Source organism: Rhynchophorus ferrugineus, unplaced genomic scaffold (genome assembly GCF_030347505.1).
Source record: "Rhynchophorus ferrugineus isolate W39M unplaced genomic scaffold, kcgeb_rfMv2 rfM2, whole genome shotgun sequence".
Lineage (NCBI taxonomy): Eukaryota > Metazoa > Arthropoda > Insecta > Coleoptera > Curculionidae > Rhynchophorus > Rhynchophorus ferrugineus.
This window is the reverse complement of record NW_027472581.1, coordinates 10976427-10998291: the sequence shown is the minus strand read 5'-3', so window position 1 is coordinate 10998291 and position 21865 is coordinate 10976427. Positions and strand designations below refer to the sequence as shown.

The 21865-nt window shown below is 31.1% G+C and overlaps 1 protein-coding gene across 3 annotated transcripts in view; it reads left to right on the top strand.

The window, feature by feature from the left end:
• The window catches only part of LOC143191803 (BMP-binding endothelial regulator protein), a 374404-nt gene that overhangs the window by 23093 nt on the left and 329446 nt on the right, over positions 1-21865 (top strand). For all 3 annotated transcript variants that reach the window (XM_076397184.1, XM_076397185.1, XM_076397186.1), the window contains one exon: positions 20798-20879. In XM_076397184.1, the coding sequence (XP_076253299.1) occupies positions 20811-20879 (69 nt within the window). In that variant the 5' untranslated portion in view covers positions 20798-20810. The remainder of the gene's footprint in view (positions 1-20797; positions 20880-21865) is intronic.

The window sequence follows — 21865 nt, the reverse complement described above, 5'->3', positions numbered from 1 at the left end:
CGGAGTAACGTACACGTATTTTCAAATATTTCGCAACGTTGCCATGGCATTGCGTATTACCATAAACAAACGAAACGAATCGTAACAAAAGAACGAGTCCGTACATGATTCTATAAGTAATCGACACATGATAACGTTAATATCGCGAACAATACGTACGGATTGGACGAAAAAAAATATCTACGGTTTCTATACCAGAGGCGCTTGTCGTCGTCGCGAGATTACCGCGACCATCTGTCTCCGTTTCCGATTTGCATAAGTTAATAATGATTCACGCTTTATTTTTTAATTGATTCCTGATGATAACGAGCATATTTGGAATAGTTGTGATCCGCGCCACCATATGTTTTTAAAGTGTTTACGTTCCTATTTTCTTTATGCTTTTTTAATTTGATTTAATTGTATGTTGATAAACTCGGATCTCTTTTTATCGTCTTTTGTTGTATCTAAAATGGATTGTATAATGCGAGGTGTGTGACGAATATGTGGATGTGTTCAATTTCATTCCTTAAAATCTTTTAGAATATTCTTTCATATTATTTTTTTATATATATTTTAAGTTCTCCGTTTACCAACTAGGGTTTCATATGGACTAAACCTACAGTTTAGCGTGGGCTTCGAACCACAGTCTTCAGCATTAAGCCTACGGACTGGCGAGTGACCAACTTAGAAATCATACCAGAAGACATCCGGTCTTACCCAGCCTGGTTAGTGGCGTGGCTGGGATCATTTTCCTCGTCGCTGTTTGCACTCTTGCCTAGGACAATCACAAATATTAATACCGTCCTGTCGCCCTTGCCGGTGCGCCAACCAAGCCGGCTTTATTTTCTTTAGTTTATTATTATTTTTAAAGTCATAATAATACTAATTCAAAAAAAACATCTGGCACTAGGGGTGTCTGCCACCGAGAAAAGATCGATATTTTTTTAAAAATAGGGATATATTTATTTATTGGAGAAAAAAATATCGATATTTTTTAATAAATCCTTACAATTAAGTAACAAGATATATTAAGCATTAAAAATTAAGTGCCAACATACACTAAACCTATAAAATTAAGCACCAATTCCACTATAATAAAAAAATTTAATAATTAAATGTTTTTTTTTTGTAATGTTTAGGAAATATATATATTTACTTTTTAAATATCGAAATTAGATATTTCGGCTTAGAAAAATATCGATATTTTTTCGGCATTCCTATCTGGCACGACGTGTGCAACTACTTATTAATATACCGATAGTCTATACAAATCTTGTATATCTTCGTAAATTCCTTTGATTTCGAGGTCATCGTGCAGTTCTTCATTGGTTACGTAGCGATAAGCATTGGTAATTAACTGTAGAACTCTGTTTTGGCAACATTGGATTACTGATTGGTTTTATGCGTTAGTGCAAACCCATATTTATACCTCATAGGTCCAATTTGGCTTTATGATTGACCAATTTCTTTGATTTTAGGTCAAGTTGAGAGTATCTTCCGACTAATCAGTGCAGTTTTTGACTTGACTTTGAGACTTTGACTTTGAGACTTTTTAAGACTTTGAGTGTAATTTGCCCTGCTTTTTGCCTAACATAATTTTTCCAAATTATCTTAATATTAATAATGGATGTTAAGGTATTCAGCTGATTCTGTTTCAAGAATGGGGTATCCGTCAGCAGTGTTATAATTAGACTTTTACAATATTAAATTAATGGACTGATATGCTGTATGATATGGTGAATAAGCTGTATTTTCCCATTTCTAGTCAATGTGTAGATTTTATTCACTGCCACTTGTACTTTCTCTACTGCTTTAGGCAGAGATATATCTTTTACCATAATAACTATGTTGCCTATAAATGTTCCAAGTACTGTTTCTTGTGTTGTTGGGATATCAAAGTTGCAGAACTGATACAGGAGTGACACCAAGACAGTACCCTGGGGAACTCCAGTTGAAATAGATTAAGTGTTGAAAATGTTGATAAAGATGGGTAGCAATTTGTTACAGATTAGTGTCAAATGTCATACCCGGTCAAAAGGTTGTGATATGTGATTTTCCGAGAATATTGCAGGACACTATTTCTTTTCTTCAAATGCCTTTTTAACAATTGCTCTTACTCTGAGCACTTGGTCGATTGTTTAGTGGTAATTTCGAAACGCAAACAAGATCTGCCATTTCTATAAATATACTTTTTAACAGCATTGATTTGATATCGCGGGTAGGTAAGTAAGGTAGGTAATGTAATTAGGCCTGCAAGATCCAACGTGTTCAGCCAGTTTGTCAGGTTTTTTAAACATACTTGTTTGAACATTATTTTCTGTTATAAATTTAATCAAACTTCTCACTACCTTGTAGGGGAACATTGCCTTATCCCATATATAGACTATTCTGATCTACTTTCTACAGAGTTTGTATATATGATAAGGTAAACCCAATTTACAAATATTTGTCAATATCCAACTGGCTGACAGAATGCCGATATCATTTATACAGACATAAGAAATACTTATTGCTAATAGAGCAGATTGTGCAATCACGAAGAGTAATAAAAAAAACTGTTTAGACCCGGTACGGACTTCAAACTGATTTTTATTTAGTTATTACAACGATTATTAGGTAAATATTTTATTTTAAAACGTTTTTTTTATGGTAAAAGTTGTTTATCTTTTACATTTTAGTGAGTTCCCTATTTATTTTTTGAAGCCGGTTAAATTTTTTGTAAAACATTTTATGCTTTTATTAATTGGTAATACAATTTTCAGGTAAAGATTAACTTTGTTGGAAAGAGACAACTGATTATTGGCTTACTTTAAGTACCTATTTTCAAAATTATTTACAATTGGTCTCAAAATATTTGAATGCGTTAGGAACATTTTATCGAATATGAAGGTTACATAATTTCAGATACAGCTCTAGTATAACTGAAAATGTATCGACTCTTAGATTGCTTCAATGATATGTCGTCATTTCATGTAATGTGATATTTGTGTGCTCCCTCAATACTCAATGATTATGGTTTTATATAATCGTTAAATGAGGTAATAATTTTTCAACAACAGCCAAAATACCAATAACATATTTTAAATATGAACTATTTTTTCTAAAGACTGTATAACAATAACACATTAGACAAAAAACAGAGCAGATCAGACTCATAATCTAAGAAATGTACTGGTTAGCTAAAAGATACTCGCAATATCATCTAAAATTAGAGATAATTTGGACTTACTGGTGCAAATATGGGGTTGCACTAAAACAAAAAACCTACTAGTAATTCAACGTTGCTAAAACATTAAAAGATTAATTACGTAATCAACGAAGAACAGCATGATGACATTGACATTAAAAGGGTTTACAAAGTTATCCATGATTTTGCATTAAAATATGATATAAGGTTACTAAACCGCATATTTTACCTAACCTATCGAATATAAGTTGTAATAAAAAAAAGTGATTTAAATTCCAATTATTTTAACGTAGGATATATTTTCTATTTTATATTATAGAAGATTTGGGAAAAAACACTTTTATGTATTTTTGTGAAATTTCGCAAACTGACAGTTTGTTTAGTAATCTTGACATGAACACACGATTTACCATTATAACGTGCAAAAAAACATCGAATAGTTACGTCCACTCTAGATTTAATCGAATAAATGTTTTGAAATTTCTTATTAAAAGTAGGAATCGTCGAACTATTTTAACACATGAGAATATATTTAATATCGGCACTTGATATATTTAGAATGTATCCAGCTGTTTTACTTTCCATTAGGCGCTAAATCAGAGCAGGATAAACTAAAAAGGCTGGTTATCGTTTGGTATTGATTAAAATTTTCAAATGTGAATCATCATCAGCCAATGCGAATTAATGTAAGATTATCTGAATCAGCTGACGACAGAATAAATAGATGGAGCAGCGTGAGATTGATCGCGTACTGAGCAACATTTATTAATATATACGTGTAAGTCATGTTGCTAAAGACCAGCTTGTATTACATAACGGTTTGGGTATGATAAATTGAATGGTGGTTTAATTAAGAAATATATTAGCGTTGGGAACTATCGACTGAAAACAATCGAAACAGTCGATAGTGAAAAAAAAAACTAGCGACTGAAAATAGTAATTACTATTTTCAGTCAAATGCACGGTTCGACTGTTTTTTTCAATACGTGATTTCAGATGAAGATGTTCTAACCCTTTCCTGTATAAATTATGAGATAGGGAAGGACGGAGATAATTGCTTGGAGCTTGGAGACGGAGATATACATATTCCTTCACGTACTAACTTTAAAAAAGAAAAGGAAAAAATATTTACTGAATACTATTAACATGCAATTAATCGTTTAATTTTAAACGAAGTAGGATTAATTTTATATTTGAATGTTCTGTAGATCTGCAAAAAGGATTGGAATTTTTCTACGGAATAGAATAATACCCCACAAATGGTTTATCGTATTTTAATATGTTAATAAATTAATCATTTTTTAATAATATACTACAATAAATATAGAAAATACAATAGAACTTAAACGAAACCTAAAACCTAAGGATGTACAATAACCATAAATACTAAATATAAATTAAACATGTACCTAATCATACAAAAAAAAATCATGACAAAACTAGAAATGGTCGCACATTAACTACTAGAGCCTCTTTAAATAACGTAAATGCTTTATATATTATTGAACGGAAATATTTTTTAACAATAATCGAGAGAGTAATCCAAATATTACCTATTATTGGCATAAAAACAATCAAAAATATTTTACTATTTATCATTCACAATTTTAAACTTCCAAATTCGTTCCAATATGCTACTATATTAATACACAAATAAGCAAATGAGCAAACTACCAAAATATATATATATAAGTAAAAAAATATATAAGTCAACTAGTAGATCTAAAAATAGTAACAAAAAGTACACGACTGAAACAGTCTATTGCAAAATAGTAACGAAATCAGTCGAACTGAAAATAGCGACTGAAAACAGTCGACTGAAACAGTCGATTCTAAAAAGTAGTCAATTACTAAACAATCGATAGTCGATTTCAGTCGATAGTTGCCAACACTAAAATATATCATACTTTTTGTGTTGTGTATTGAGGTTTCAATAAGTTGACTGTGACTTGTTTATATTCAATAAAACTATAATAAAAAATTAAACATCTTAAATAATTAAAAGCAGAGGTCAAAATAAATGATATAACAACTACTTACTCAATATATAAATTTTTTGATAACATCTTTATTAGATATGCCTAGTGCACTCTTAATTATAAATTAGTTTATTACTACATTTCATTTATACTTGGACTAATTTACAAGGAAGACGTGTGCGAAATAAATACATCAATATATGTTACTTAATTATAAAATTATAATAACTTAAGCTATAGTTTACACTAAAGGTATACACTTTATATAAGTTCATTTGGTTTGGTTCGCTTCAATCGTCTGATATCCTGCGGGTTGTCCAGTAGTTGTATTGCGTCCACGTTAGTATGGCGAAATCTTGGATAACTTCGCAAAACCATTTGATTTTTAGGCGGTCGTGCAGTCCTTCGTTGGTTAGCCATTAGTAATTAAACAAAGCATTTTGTTTTGGCAATATTTGCCCCCCACAGGTCCAAATTGGCTTTATGATTGATAAATCAATGCCTTTGATTAAAATTAAGTTGCAAGTATCTTCCCACTAACCAGCAGAGTTGTTTCATTTTGTTTTTAATGTGTTTTGGTTTTTGTTTAACATGATTTTATTCAATAAATGGCAAAATAAATAATGCAAATAAGTGTACGAGATCTTGAGGTCAAGGTATTCAGGTGATAATTCTGCAAGCATAATAAAAACGTACCTGAGCAATCAATTTTCAATGACAAGGATGAAATCAAAATATAATTGGAATATTACGTAGATAGATCCTTCATCATCATACTGGATCAAAATACTGGTAGCTATAATAGTACCCATAATAATAGTAAGGATAGATTAATATATCGACAAATATTGGTAACGAATGGTATTGATAATCTTAATAAAAGACTATTACAATGGTAGGCCACAAAATGATTGATTAACCAGGATGGTTAGCAATAATCTTAGTGCATAGTAGTCAATAATTGACGGACAATCATTATAAACCAGATAATACTGGTAATATAGAGTATAAAATAAGTGTATTAGATAGTTTAAATATATTTTTTGTTTATTTTTATTTAGTTATTGCAACGATTATTAAGTAATATTTTATTTAAAATGTTTTTTTTGTGACATGATTTTTGAACATTTCAATTTCTTCGGCCGATGAAAATCATTGACCACGTAGTTTATTCTTCAGTGATGGGGACAAAAAGAAGTCATTGGGCGCCAAATCGGGGCTGACCGGCGGATAACCCATCAATTCTATGGTTTGAGTGCTTAAATAGTCTCTTTTTGAGTGCTCACATTGTCATGTCATTTGTTTTCCTTATTTCACCGAAGATTTCTGGTGAACAAATGGTTGTGTAATAATCAGAATTTACTGTTCTGCGATCCTCTAGAGGCACAACATTTCTTTGCACTATTCGACACGAGCCTTTTTTTGTGCGATTGTCAAATTTTGTGGGATTCAACGCGAACATAACATTCGCACAGCTAAGTGTTCATGTAAAATCGCATATATGCAGGTGGAACTAATGCTTAGGGATGCCTCAAACTCACAATAGGTGACATGACGATCTTGCTTAATCATTTTGTACACAGTATCGATGTTTTCGGGCTCAACAGCCGATTTTGGACGACCTTCACGAAACTTGTCGGACAGCTACGACTACGACTGAATTCACTAAACCAGCTATACATGGTGGTTTTTGATGGAGCTTCATTGCCAAAAGTCCAAATTAAGTTGATTGATGCACTCTTGTTGTGATAATCCATGTTGAAAATCATAGCACGAAAATGTTTAGGGTTCAGTTCCATTTTTTGTCGAAACGAAACTTTTAACTAAATATAAACTTTATTCTGGAACAGTCAGATGGACTTGCAGTCGTTGAACAGTGTTGCCTATTCCCGAAATATAAATAGTGACCTTCCTATATATATATATATATATAAAAATATATATATATATATATATATATATATATATATATATATATATATAATGTTCCACAGACTATATTTAATATATAAATAATACGAATAATGATAATACTTTAATGAATTGGCTATCGGGGTATTACGAAATAACATTTTATGAATGCACTAACGTTGTATGGGGGGAGATAATGTAAGTATCAACAGCACCAGTCACCAAGTTGTTTATTTTGCACACACAATTTTTCTTATAGTTCGGTATTATTCAACTCTACAATTAATTAAAATTGATTAATTGTTATTTGGACATAGTTGCTGTTAAATACATTTTAATACTATTATAAAATTGTAATCGATGGTTATTATTAATGAGTATCTAAGAGCGATGTGGCCAGCAGTAGTAATACACCGATTTGACGATTTAAAACGAAAATGTGATGAAACTGGGAAGTGGTTAAATGTAATACACTTTAATTAATCGAGATAATTGGAATGGTAACGTCGAATAGTAATTTGTCATTTGATAGACGTTATTAGGTCGCAGTCTGATGTACATGTAACCTTTCCATGATCTATAATTAATAGGGAGATAACTATTAATATGAAAAATGAAATATTCCTGGTAGATTTTTTTTCGTGATTGGATAACCACCCACTAATACGTTATTTTAATAAAGGCACATACATTTAAGGGAATTATTTTTAATAATAATTTAGTCGTCTGGTTTAAGATGAATTGTAAAATTTTGTTCCTCTATATTTAATGTTGAAATTAGTGTTGGGAACTATCGACTGAAATTGATTATCGACTGTTTAGTAATTGACTACTTTTTACCATCGACTGTATCAGCTGCTATTTTTGGTTCGACTGATTTTATTACTTTTTACCAGTGACTGTTTCAGTCTACTGTTTCAATCGACAGTTTTAGGTCCGACTGATTTTGTTACTATTTACTATCGTCTGTTTCAGTCGTACTTTTAAAATTAGGTTTAGTCGTTTTTTTAAATAAAATAACTGTACCGGCAAATCGGAAGATACTCTCAATTTTACCTAAAACCACCTATCAGTCTATGATATATTTGGCAGTCTCTCAATTATGCAGCTGAACTAAAACGTTAAACCAACTAGTAATTCAACAATGTCAAAATAAAGTTTTTCTTTTAATTGCAAATGGTTATCGCAACGCAACCAACTAAGAACTACACGATAACCTCGAAATTGCAGACATACATAAGTTAATAAAATTAAAAACATGAAATAAGATTGCTAAATCACAGCAATGTGGAAGCAATACAGCTACTGACAACATACATAAAATCAGAACATTGAAGCGAACCAAACCATATTAACTTGTATAATGCATAATTATTTAATCTTAATTTAAGCTTAAGTATTCTAATTTAATTCAAATTTGGAAAATACATGCTATTATATTTATCCCACACTCACTCTGATTGCATATTTATGTAAGTGCCATAGAACAATAGTAACAAATTAATGTTATACATTAAAATTGTACCAAGCATGTTCAATGAGAGATGAAAATTAAAAAAAAATCTAATAATGTTGGTATACTGTATAGCCTCTTAATACTGTAATTTTTTTCTAACTTTTCAAAGAACAATCATTCTTTATTCCTAAAAATAAGAACGTAAATCCTAACTTATCCGATTATTCAATTTCGAAAGGCCCAGCATCCAAATTAGTCCGTATCATTTCAGCTACGAATAAAATACAAATTCGACAAACCATGAAAGAAACTGTCCCCACATGACAATTCATCATGAATACATAAATAACGGATTCATTTTTTCGGAATCGGATCCATTTATCTTTGTCACCCTGGGTTCCTCATACTTCTTTCCAACGTTATGTAAGCAGTTTCTTTAATGGAAACCTCTTTCTGTCAGCGTCCAGCATAAAAAAAGAATGGAAATTTATTATGTGCTAACACAATGGCTAACAAATGATAATAGACTGTTTCAGTCGACTGTTTTCAGTTCGACAGTTTTAGGTCCGACTGATTTTGTTACTATTTACTATTGCCTGTTTCAGTCGTACTTTTAGTTACTATTTTTGGTTCTACTTGTTTCATTCGACTGATTTTTAACTTTCTGGCCCTGTCGTCCTAGCCGCGACCTTAGTTATAAATGTACCCAATTTATGCTTGCATAAATTTATATGTAATATATGTAGATTTATGATTTTTATGGTTGTTTGCTAGTAAATAACAGTATATCGTATATTAATATTATAGAATTTTGGTACGATATATTTCAAGATTGTTAATGTAATAAGATAAAAGGATTAAAATTGGGAATAATAAATAGTAAAATGACTGTTTCTATGGCAATAATATTTCGATTACTTTCTGGATTTTTAAAATTTACATCTCAATTTCAATCTCAGTTTACTCTCAAAAATATTTCAACGCTAGTTAAAATATATTTGGCCTATAAATTATACTAAGTTCTTTTGTGATTTGAAGCTTTATTGTGAAGAATTGGTACAATGAATTTTATTCAAAGTATTGTTCATCGGTAATCCTTACTTTTTTCCATCTTCTAGGCAATTTACGGATTCCATCTCGAAACAACGATGTATATTTTGAGGCTATCCACGAATCAACCCAATTTTAGGTATCTTCATAAGAAATGAAGTGCGGCTTAGGCAGTCACTTCTCTTATATCGAAACAAATAGTAATCAGAGGGAGCAGAGTCTGGGGAATTTGGCGGGTGGGGTAGTATTTAAAATTTTAATGTTTCCAAGCATATTTTAACCAGTTTTGCAACATGTGATCAATTTGCGTTGTCATATTGAAAATATGGCATACAGTGCATCATCGAATGTATAAATTGGATTTCAGAGCATATTCTGCAGGTAACTTTAATTAACGATCTTTTATTCTTATTGAGTTTTTTCGGATTTTATCAAATTTTGTGGTAAATTAGTCAATTTGTACTATATTAACACGTACCACATGTGCACATGTATCTTAAGTTATTATAGGTGTTACATAAGTCTTAAATTAAGTTATGCCGCAATCCATTTTAGGTACATGGTATCAAAGTATGATTATTTTTATTTAAAAAATGTAATTTTCAAGTAGCATGGAGATATATCTCTACAAGTTGTTCTTTTTAGTTCAAATTACAATTTATATCCTTCTATGTATGTTTAGAACAAATTACTTTCTGGATTCAATTTCAGTCTATATGGGTAGCTAATTGTTTGTATTGTAACTTTATAACTTAAACTTTAACGTAAACTTTTTGTTTTGTCCTATATATATTTCAAACTTGAAAAAAGTAATAGATGGCTATGGAAAGTATATAAAGTATGTTTCAAGTTTGTAAAAAAAAACCGTTAGATCAAATACCGATAGGATCTAGGAATTGATATAGGTGTTAGCATCAGTTTTTATGGAACCTTGTTCATCATGATTTCCATAGTCGTAGAAAAAAATTAAAAAAAAAAAAACAAAAATCATTCTAATCTGTTTAATAAGTTGAATATAAATTAGACCTCTGGCGTAGCTATATATACACTTTTCGCCAGATTTATTCCTTCTTTACCACCTGTACGTTATTGTGAAAATAACAAAATTTGTTTTACTTAAACTACTGTAACTTTTAAAATAAATGCCAAATTTTTATGGCACTTCATCAATGGTTGTTTGAAGATTAGGATTATAAGGCCTCTTTTATGAATGCTTCTGACGTCATCTATATATCTTTACTCAGCCATTTCCGATGACCATTTATTGAGATCGATGTTGAAGATTGAAGTACTGAATAAGTATAAAAATGGAATGGTTGGATTGCTGTCAAGTTAGGATCCTTGCTGAAAAGTTGCAGTACATGATAATATTTTGGTTAATATATACATTACCATTTTTTCTTAACAAATGCTTTTTTTTAAAGAGAAAAAATGATTGTATTATAATGCAATCACCCACATAACAGATATTTTGGTTTATTTTAAACATTAGTATAATGCAATAAAGTCCCCTGTGATGTGTAGCGTACGAATCACACGTAGACAAATAAAAATCTAGTTCATTATCATTTTTATTAGCTCATATATTTGAACTTCTATACGTATACATGCAACGCTTCTTACATTATTCATGGAGGCAAAAGTTCTTTTTATTTATTTCCTAATTGCACTCCTTGTAATTTAATGTTTCCTATATAGAAAACCGCATTATTACCATTTTATTGCACAAAATAACTCCGCATACGTTAAAAAACCTATTACAGAATCAACAGCTTCGTATTAACAATAAAGGAATAGGTTAAACACAGCGACTATTATCATTTGCAGCGCCATTGTGTTAGCAGATAATAAATTTCCATTTTTTTTTATGCTGGACGCTGGCAGAAAGAGGTTTCCATTAAGGAAACTGCTTACATAACGTTGGAAAGAAGTATGAGGAACCCAGGGTGATAGAGATAAATGGATCCGATTCCGAAAAAATGAATCCGTTATTTATTTATTCATGGTGAATTGTCGTGTGGGGAAAGTTTCTTTCATGGTTTGTCGAATTTGTATTTTATTCGTAGCTGAAATGATACGGAGTAATTTGGATGTCTTTCGAAATTGAATAATCGGATAAGTTAGGATTTATGTTCTTATTTTTAGGAATAAAGAATGATTGTTCTTTGAAAAGTTAAAAAAAGACAGTTTTAAGGGGCTATACAGTTTACAAACATTATTAGATTTTTTTAAAATTTATATCACTCATTGAACATGTTTAGTACAATTTTAATGTATAACATTAATTTGTTACTATTGTTCTATGGCACTTACATAAATATGCAATCAGAGTGAGTGTGGGATAAATACAATAGTATGTATTTCTCAAATTTGAATTAAATTAGAATACTTAAGCTTAGATTAAGATTAAATAATTATGAATTATACAAGTTAATGTGGTTTGGTTCGCTTCAATGTTCTGATTTTCTGTATGTTGTCAGTAGCTGTATCGCTTCCACATTGCTGTGATTTAGCAATCTTATTTCATGTTTTTAATTTTATTAACTTATGTATGTTTGCAATTTCGAGGTTATCGTGTAGTTCTTAGATGGTTGCGTTGCGATAACCGTTTGCAATTAAAAGAAAAACTTTATTTTGACATTGTTGAATTACTAGTTGATTTAACGTTTTAGTTCAGCTGCATAATTGAGAGACTGCCAAATATATCATAGATTGATAGGTGGTTTTAGGTAAAATTGAGAGGATCTTCCGATTTGCCGGTACAGTTATTTGATTTTAAGTCTGATCTGCTCTGGTTTTTGTCTAACGTGATATTTCCAATTTAAACTTGCATCGAGTTTGATGCTGAGGTATTTTGCTGATTATGCTTGAGGAATCGGGCATCGGCTAGATGATATAAATAAGTTTTCTTTATTTCGCCGCAACGCAAAATTGACTTGGACATTGACAGATTTGGAACTATCAAGTTCTATTTTCCAGTCTCTAGACCATTCGTGGAGAAAGAAAAACAGCAATGAATGCAGAATAAGTGTCAAAAATGGCTAAAAAGGAAATTTATGAAAAATAGTTCCATAATGTACGAAAACAATTAACTGATTTTTTTTGTTGGAAGTGTTAAAATTGTAAAACACAGTATTTTAACTATTTTTATTCCAAATACAAATTACAAGATACGGTCAAGTGTTAAGTTATGTAAGTAGACTTAGTTAAATTCGAAAGTCGGTTAGAATAACTTGTGCTTGGTACTTGCATGTATTTTGATCAGCTATATCTATTGGTGCGAAATATCAATGTAAACAAGTATTAAATAAAGTAACCTTATTGTTAAATTCGATGGTTTGTTATTTTTTATTGATGAATCGATAATTTCCATGCATTTACATGCGTTGGGAAAGATCGCGAATTCACTGGAAATATCGTTTCGAATCATTTCAACATCGCTGATTCGTTTTTTGCCAGGTAAAAAATAATTTTCTGTGGCGTATTGTAACTGGCGATAAAAAGTGACTTTACTACGGAAAAACTAAGAGCAAAATGTTATGGGTTTATCCAGGAGATTTATCCACATCGAGAACGAAGCGAAATATTCATTATCCTAAAATATTTCTGTGTATATAGTCGGATTAGCAAGGCGTAGTGTATTACGTGCTGCTAAACCCGCATGAAACTGTTATTGCAGATCATCGACGTCAGTGGTACATATAGAACGACGTATAACAATAAGCAAAAAAATACCTACAATAGGGAGTAAAAGACGTAACCGTCTTCGTGAATGACCGAAGGTTTCAAGAATTGTGATAAATACACTGTTGCAGCTCAAATGGGTATTTCGGCAAGCATCGCTATTTTGACAGAAAGTTGAGAGAAAGTTGTAAGTTTTCTTTTTTTGAAGCGAAAAACTGACCAGAGTACCTTTATAACATTCAATCCAATACAAACCAGGAATTCTTAATAAGAAACTTTTAAGATGAAATACCATACCTTCTAGTAAAAATTATACAGAGACCGTATGTTACAAAACATGTGTATTATTTTCTATTTTCAGAACATAAAGTGTTATGGTCCACCTCGGGAGAAACAGTATCCAATAGGAGTGGCTTAATTAGGTTAAGGAAATAACTTGACAACTGAGTCAACACGACCAAATCAACGAACACCAGACATTCCGTTTGTTCGAATGCCAATTTTAGATTAATATTATCCAAACAGATAGACTCTATCGACATAAAACATCTAAATGAATCACACTTCACGCGCGACCTGCGGTGAATCGATGTCTTTGTTTCCGTAGGAGAGATGAACTACGTAATAAGCAACTTCAATGATATCATTTAAAGTAAAGGCCAATAAATGGAACGAGAGCCACATATATAGGCGCGTTGAATCACTTAGACGGCGCCATAAATTCATTTCGGTTCGCGGAAAATCGGCATATACATCTAATTTGTTCGATTCAGAATCGATATATATATGTAGCATTATTTAATGTCAAGGACAGTGAAATAATTTCCCGCTACGGTCAATAATAGATTGTCGGCGGACGTATTTCAATTAATTTTATCACCTTTGTCATCGAAGCGCATTTACAACAACTGTAATAAATTCCGTTTTAGTAGTAATGCGTTTTTTTTATCGAGTAATATATCTTATGGAATAAAGACTAATATAGAGTAATTAAAATAATTACACAAATATAGACGGTTTTGGACTGAGCCACTAAAAGCTTTTTATGCCGGCTTGGTTGGCGCAGTGGTTTCGATAGTCGCGGATTCGAATCTTGCTGGCGCATTATCGTAAATTTGTGTTTGTGATTGTTTAATACTTGTGATTGTCCTTAGACAAGAGTGCAAAATCCGACAAGGAAAATGACACCAGTCACGCCAATAACCAGGCTGGGTAAGACGCGATGTCTTCTGGGATGATTTTTAAGTTGGTCACTCGCCACCTAGTTGGTAAAAGGAGACCTTAAAATATATAAAAAGCATTTATAACGTAAATTGGGGGACTGAGTCAAAATCAGCTACACGTTTTTTCAAACTTGATCTAGTTTTTTAAATATTAATTCATTATTTTACTAGTTTTGGGCATTAATGGACATTTATTTAAAGTATAATTAATATCAGTAAAACAGAAATGAACAGAAGTTGAATTGAGTCTTCTAACAGATCAAATGAAAAGTTCCCGGCCTGACCCATAGATGGCGCTACTAGAATTAAATCAATATGCTTTTTAGTTGGCCCTAATCGTTAGAAGATGCGTGTATAAATTTGACAGCTGTCGGACCATTAGTTCCTGAATTATAGCATTTTGAGTAAAGCAACTTTTGTTATTGTGAAAAAAGGATAAAAATTAATTTCGCGCTATTGATTGTGACATTGCTTTTTGAACGGAAAAGGTACAGTTGAAGCAAAAACTTGGCTTGATGCCGGGTTTGCGGACACTGCCCCAGGAAAATCAACCATCAAGGATTGGTATGCTTAGTTTAGACATGGTGAAATAACAGCCGAACACGGTAAACGCAGTGGACGCCCAAAAGAGGTTGTTACCAACGAAAACATTAAAAAATCCACAAAAAGATTTTGAATGACCGTAAATTGAAATTTAATGAAATAGCAGACATTCTAAAGATATAAACTGAAAGTGTTCATCATATCATTCACTAATATTTGGGTACGAGAAAGTTCTGTGCAAAGTGGGTGCTGTGCGAGCTTACTATTGACCAAAAACAACGACGAGTTGATGATTCTGAGCAGTGTTTGAAGATGATCAAGCATAATAAACCCGAGTTTTTTGGGTCGATATGTGACAATGGATAAAACATGGCTCCATCGTTTATGGCAAAGTTATGGCATCTGTATTTTAGGATGCGTATGGAATAATTTTCAATGACTACCTTGAAATAGGAAGGACCATCCACAGCGACGATTACATAGCGTTATTTCACCATTTGAAGGAAGAAATCGCCGAAAACCGGTCGAATTTGAAGAAAAAAAAAGTGCTGCTTCACCAAGAAAATGCTCCATGTCACAACTCAGTGAAAACGATGGCAAAAATCCATGAATTGGGCTTCGAATTGCTTCCTCATCCACCGTCTTTTCCAGATTTGCCTCCCCAGGGACTATTCCTGTTCTCAGATCTCAAAAGAATGCTCGCTGGGAAGAAATTTTCGTCGAATGAAGGGGACAAATCGTACTACAAAAATGATATCGAAAAGTTGGAGGGTCGATATAATCAGTATATCACCTTCGAAGGGAATTATGTTGAAAAAAAAACTAATTTTGCCAAAAAATGTGTCCGGGGATCATTCGTCAATTTCTTCTTCAATGTGCCTGATCGAGTTTATACAAAACGAAGGGGTTATTTTAGGCAATGCTTCATTTCAGGCCTATTTCTAAAAAAGTGAATTATATAAAACTATTCCTCTTTCCAGCATGAAGAACAATATATCTGCAATGAATTATTGATAAACGTTGTGGCTAACAAAACTTAATTAATTGTTACTCCAATATTTACCTTTTTCCATCAACTTTTAGTGTTTTTACACTAAAAGTACTATCATCTTTTTATGAAACCCAATCTCCCATTTTGAAATATCCATATCTCATCTAAATATACAAATGGAAATAATAACCTTAGAATATAAGTTACTATAAACGTCTTCGTGATTTGTAATTGCGACACTAAATCCTATATCACTCAACTGTGTATGAAGAAATGTTCTACATCCCTCAGAGAGCTGCATATCTCTAAGCTTTCTATGAGTACTTTCCAGGCAAACAAACCGTTTCTTCTGAAATAATTGTATTAAATTATATTTATGATGAAATAACTACTCATTATTTTTATACGAGTACATTTCATATGTTTGATCTCGGATAGAATTAGCATCAAGCTGATCTTTATTTACCCGCTTCGTTTGACGACGGTTTCATCTCGGTGAATCTAAGATTATATTGTTTTTAATTTTTTTAGATTTTTTAGTGACTTTGCCCATATTAATATTTAGTGTAGCTGCAATACTCTAGACATATTTTCAGTAAAAACCTCTGCAACTTAATATTTGCCACTAAAAATGCTTACCTCACTAACTCCATTATCTCGTCCTGTTCGAAATAACTGATTAGAGACACAATCTGTTTCTGACTCTGACTATCTAATGGCTTCGGCATTTTCAACCATAGTAATAATAAGTAGCGATTTGATTTATTAAAACAAGCAAAGCGCTAAAACAACGTTTACCGGTTTATTACCTGTAGTTGTTATAACTAATATTTTAAAGAATTTTGCAGACGTTTGGCAATAGGACGACCTTTGAAGACTAATTCTATTACGTATTCGAACTTATCAGACAGCATTGTATCTCTTTTGAACTAAAGTAAATTAAGAAGGCAAATAATGTCTGATCTTAAAACGAATTTACAAATTGCGACAGGCAGTAAATTAATATCTTATTAATACATAACATCGTGAGTTCACTGTTGTTTTGAATAGATTATAGCGATGTGTATAATGTGTATATAAAAGAACTTTAAAATTAATTTACGTTCGCACGGTATATTCGATCGAATCGAATCCAAAATATAATCGTTGATTTTTTTCCGCGTTGCCAAATCCATTTTTTCCCCCCACCAGTTCCTTATAAAACGACCAAACCGTTTAGTTATTCGTTTGGTTGACTTTCAGCGCTTTAAAACTTAATTGTGCACGTAATATATTTATAACCAATCTGAATGTGTATAATTAATAGTAACTAATAAATGCAAAAACCGAGAACCAGTTTTTATTTAACATTTAAATGTAGTTTTAGGCACGTGAATTCCGAGTACCAGCCGGAGTACCTATTTAAATTTTTCTAGCGAGTAAAAACTGAATAGTTCGAAAATAAATGTTGGTCGCTTGAATTTTAATTAATATTTCGTAGCTCGTACGCATTTTATGTGGAAATATACCGGGTCTTCTAATGTCTAACGGTACGCGTATTATTATTGGATTGGTAGTATTCCTATCGGTTTAATAGCTGAAGATTGAATTATATTTTTTAGTATTGATGGCAGCAAACATAATTAATAAATTTCCTAAATGAAAATTAGGTACAGCTTGATATAATCCTCTGTAGTCTATCAAATATAGCAGTGAACGTCATCTAAATTCGTCAAATAACGCAAAATGGCGCAATGTTGCCGCATCAACTTTGAATTTAAGTTCACTTTGGCTTAAAAATTACATATAACAAAATTATGATGTAAACAATAATGTAGAAAAAACAAAGTTATCAAATATGATTTATTTTAATATCTAATGCATATATTATCCAACAAGTTAAACTTCGGTTAATCATGCACTCACAATACTTTGTAGGTTAGAGTTGTTTTATTATATTTAAATGGCTTCAAGCTTTTTCGACATAACCCATGTGGTATATTCTACCACATGGGTTATGAAAGTCACCTTACTTTCATCAAAGGGCATATTTATCTTTATCCCTTTTCTTCAACCAATTATTAGGACATTTTTGTTGGATTCATGTTTCTAGTATGAAGAGTCTACATCGTGTTTGAAACGAATTATTAAAAAATATTATGATATACAAAATTTACAACGTTAATAACAGTGTTTGTATCCTAGTGTTTGTAGTTTATATCCCTCAAAGTTACTTATACTTAAGTTTTGTATGGATACTTTCGATACTAACAGTTTTCTCTGAAATAAATGTACAGCGACCTTGAGGCATGTCGAATTTTACATCGTGGAATAACGGTCTACAAAATACCCAGATATATAATCCCAGATGTTGAACACGGGCGGGGTGCCAGCAGCGCCAACTAGAACCCGACGACGATTAGCTGGCAACCCCAAGACGTTTATAGACGTTTATCTGGGATGTTATTGAAGGGTATTTCCAATCATTCAGTACTCGACTATCGTTTGGTTTAGACGTACCACCATCGACTGCCCAGCCCTCATCAACAGGTAACACCGCTGCCATCCGTTTTATCATTTGTATTTTTATATTTTTATATTAATTCAATAAATAACGGTAACATATTGTAAAAACCACTGTTTCATTTCGTTTTACTTCCATTCACCGAGCCATCTAATTTACCCTAAAAATGTATTAAATTATGCTTATATACAAAAAATACTCGCTGTTTTTATATTTTTCATAAACTTAATCTTAAATAGTGACATAAAGGTATGTAGATACTTCGGTGAATCCAAAATTATTTTATTATATGTTTTTCTTTTTTTGAGATATTTTAGTCATACTGCCCATACTAAAATTCAATGCCCCTGAAACACGGTAAAATATTTCTAATAAAAATCGCAGCAGCTTAATATTTAATAGCATCAATACTTAACATTCTAAGACATTTTACTCGTAAGGACGGACCGCCATTATCTCGTTTCTGTTCGAAGTTATTGATTTAAGACGTAATGTGTTTCTGTTTTAACTGACTGTTATACAAATATTAAGCAGCTATTTGAAATTTACCAAAACAGGGAATTCGCCAAAATGTTTACCAGTTTATAATCTGTTATTATCACTAATGCTTTGAAGAATCAAACAGCATTGTATATATTTTTAACCGGAATAAAATGACAAGAAAAATACTATGCGGTATTAAAATGAATTTACAAACTGTAATAGGCAGTACATTATAAATCTTGATGACGCGAGGTCACTGCTACTCTGGATAGATTATATTAACCTAATAAAATAGCTACTATTAAATGTCTATCATCGCATATTTTATTACCCTTAAGAATAGATGACAATAATTTAATGTTGTCAAAAAAGTTTCATTGGTGAGACTTGAGAGTTCAGTGATGAAATGTGGGACGAATTATTCGGTGAAGAAGTATGTTAAGAAGGCTTTATTGTCTGAAACCTTTGGAGTTGATTTATTGCGAATGATAAATAAAGAAGTACAAGTACAGTGAAACTGAACCCTTGTCCGACTTGAACCCAAGGCCGCTATGAAGAGTTGCTTTCACTTCGCAGGTGGTAAAACATGATTCTTTTACGATAATCTCAAGAATAAAAGTCATCATCAACTGCATATGATAATATCAGAAGAGTGAACCGCTGTGGGTATCGACTAACCTGAAATTTGTTTTTACAATAACTTCGGTCTTCTTTTTAATCTTTATAGTAATTATTTTTATATGTTTATTAATACTACAGATTTCTTCTTGAAATATTCACTGCATTACGAGATCAAATAATTTCGCTGTTTTAAGCCTGTGTCCTTCTACATTTTATTTAAGATTTGCTTGGGTATTAACACCAGAGCCTCTGTTTCTATCTTTTTCCCATTCTTTATTCATTGTTGTTGTTGTATGTGTAATTTGATTGTAAGTAAATTCAATGTGCACCAATTTGGTTTGGTCAATTTTTATTCTCCATATTTTGGTTCAGTTATTTATACTATTACTCACCTATTGTAACTTTCTGGTTCCTTGGTATTTTGGTTAGAGTAATCCAGTTGCGGTTATCACATATATGTAAATTAGAAATATGAAACTATGCTTGTTGCATGTTGACAAGAATTATGACAATGCAAAATAACTTTGTCGCTTGTTATATAGCAAGCTTTTTGTACCAATGTTCAATGAACTCCCATGGTGGTTTATTTCGAATGAGCTTCCAATTTTTCAAAATGAATCGTGATTCAATTTCTTATCGTAAAAATATGAATTATTCGTATAATCAAGTGTTAAACAACCTAACCTAATTGTTAAGTTAGATTGTTTTGATATTTCTCTATATAAAATAATAATTTTTCTTTAATAACAATGAAATTTTTACAATTCATAAGCCCAATACTTTAAGTGACTTAATTTGAATTTTTAATCTTTTTATTGGCAAATATATTTTTCAAATATGTAGAAATTACACGAAATTAAATAATTGAAATAATTAATAATTTAGACAAAAATATTTGGTAAAATGTTAATATCAGTAGAATAATAATTTAGTTAGAGTTGGTTGGATCATCAAGCTAATGTTATCATCAAGGATCTCATTATTCATCATCGTGTATTAGATTCTCCAATTAATGTGCTATTATTAGAAAATTATTCAATTTTTAACCATCCCAATAAAATTAACTTTATTTCTTATCTTGGGTGATTGTAAAATATTTTGAAAGTAGTATTCTAATTTGGTTATCGATTGATTGCATTTTTCAATTCAAGTAGCAATATATCTCATAAATTATTTTTTTACAGGTCAAATGTTTCTATGATAACGACAAGATCTTTATCAACGAGTCCTAGATTTTGCGTGAACAGTTCTGATAGAAATCTTAACGTAAGTAACGACATTTTATTATCAAATCCTTAGATATAACTAAATTATACTGTAATTCGATGAAAAAATAACATGAATACTTATACGAATTATACACAAAACTATAAAAATAATTTCTCTAATCTGTCGTAAAATTATACGGATGCTTACAAATTCCATAAAAATAAATAATCATATACTAGCGCGGCATTTCTATTTCAAATTTAAAGACTCATATTATATATTTACACGTTTTTTTAACTAGAAAACGTTTATGTGTCACATTATAAATGCTTAATGTATTCGGTCCGTGGATGATCACCTTCTACGACAGATACTATTTTACTTATACGCCTATTAGAGCAAAGAATCATGTGCATTTTTACATATTCATATGGTTTTTACGACTCTCTGATAAAGCTATTTAAATAATTGGTTATTAGTGGAGTGCAATAAAATAGTATACGTAATATAAAACTGATTTTATTTGACAAGTTGCGAAATCTGACAGCCAATATCATCTGGTCAGTAGTTTAAACCAATAAAAATGGAATTAAAAGTTTATATGTTATATGTTGGAAAGTATAACGTTAAAAACTATAATTAATATGCCATAAAATTTGATATTTTAAAAGGGAAATACAATAAAACGATTTTAATGTGCTTAATGTTAGATTCGAAGATGTTTAAATTGATATTAAATTATACTGATAAGTGGTGAAGAAACAATACTAATGTTAATATTATTTTAATGAGGTTTATCTTATGTTTTGTGAATAACATTTTTTGTAACAGAAGAAACGATTCAAAATAAAATGAAAAGTAAATAAACTGCTTGTTTATTTTACTTATATTTCATTCAAGTATTTTTCTTAAAAAAGCTTATAAAGCTGTTTATAAAGATTTCTGATCAGAGTCCACATTTCATTTAAATGTGCGCATTGTCAGTGAAGCAGAAGAATACAAATTTGGCATTCAAATATCATTCAGCTCAAATCCAGAAGTTG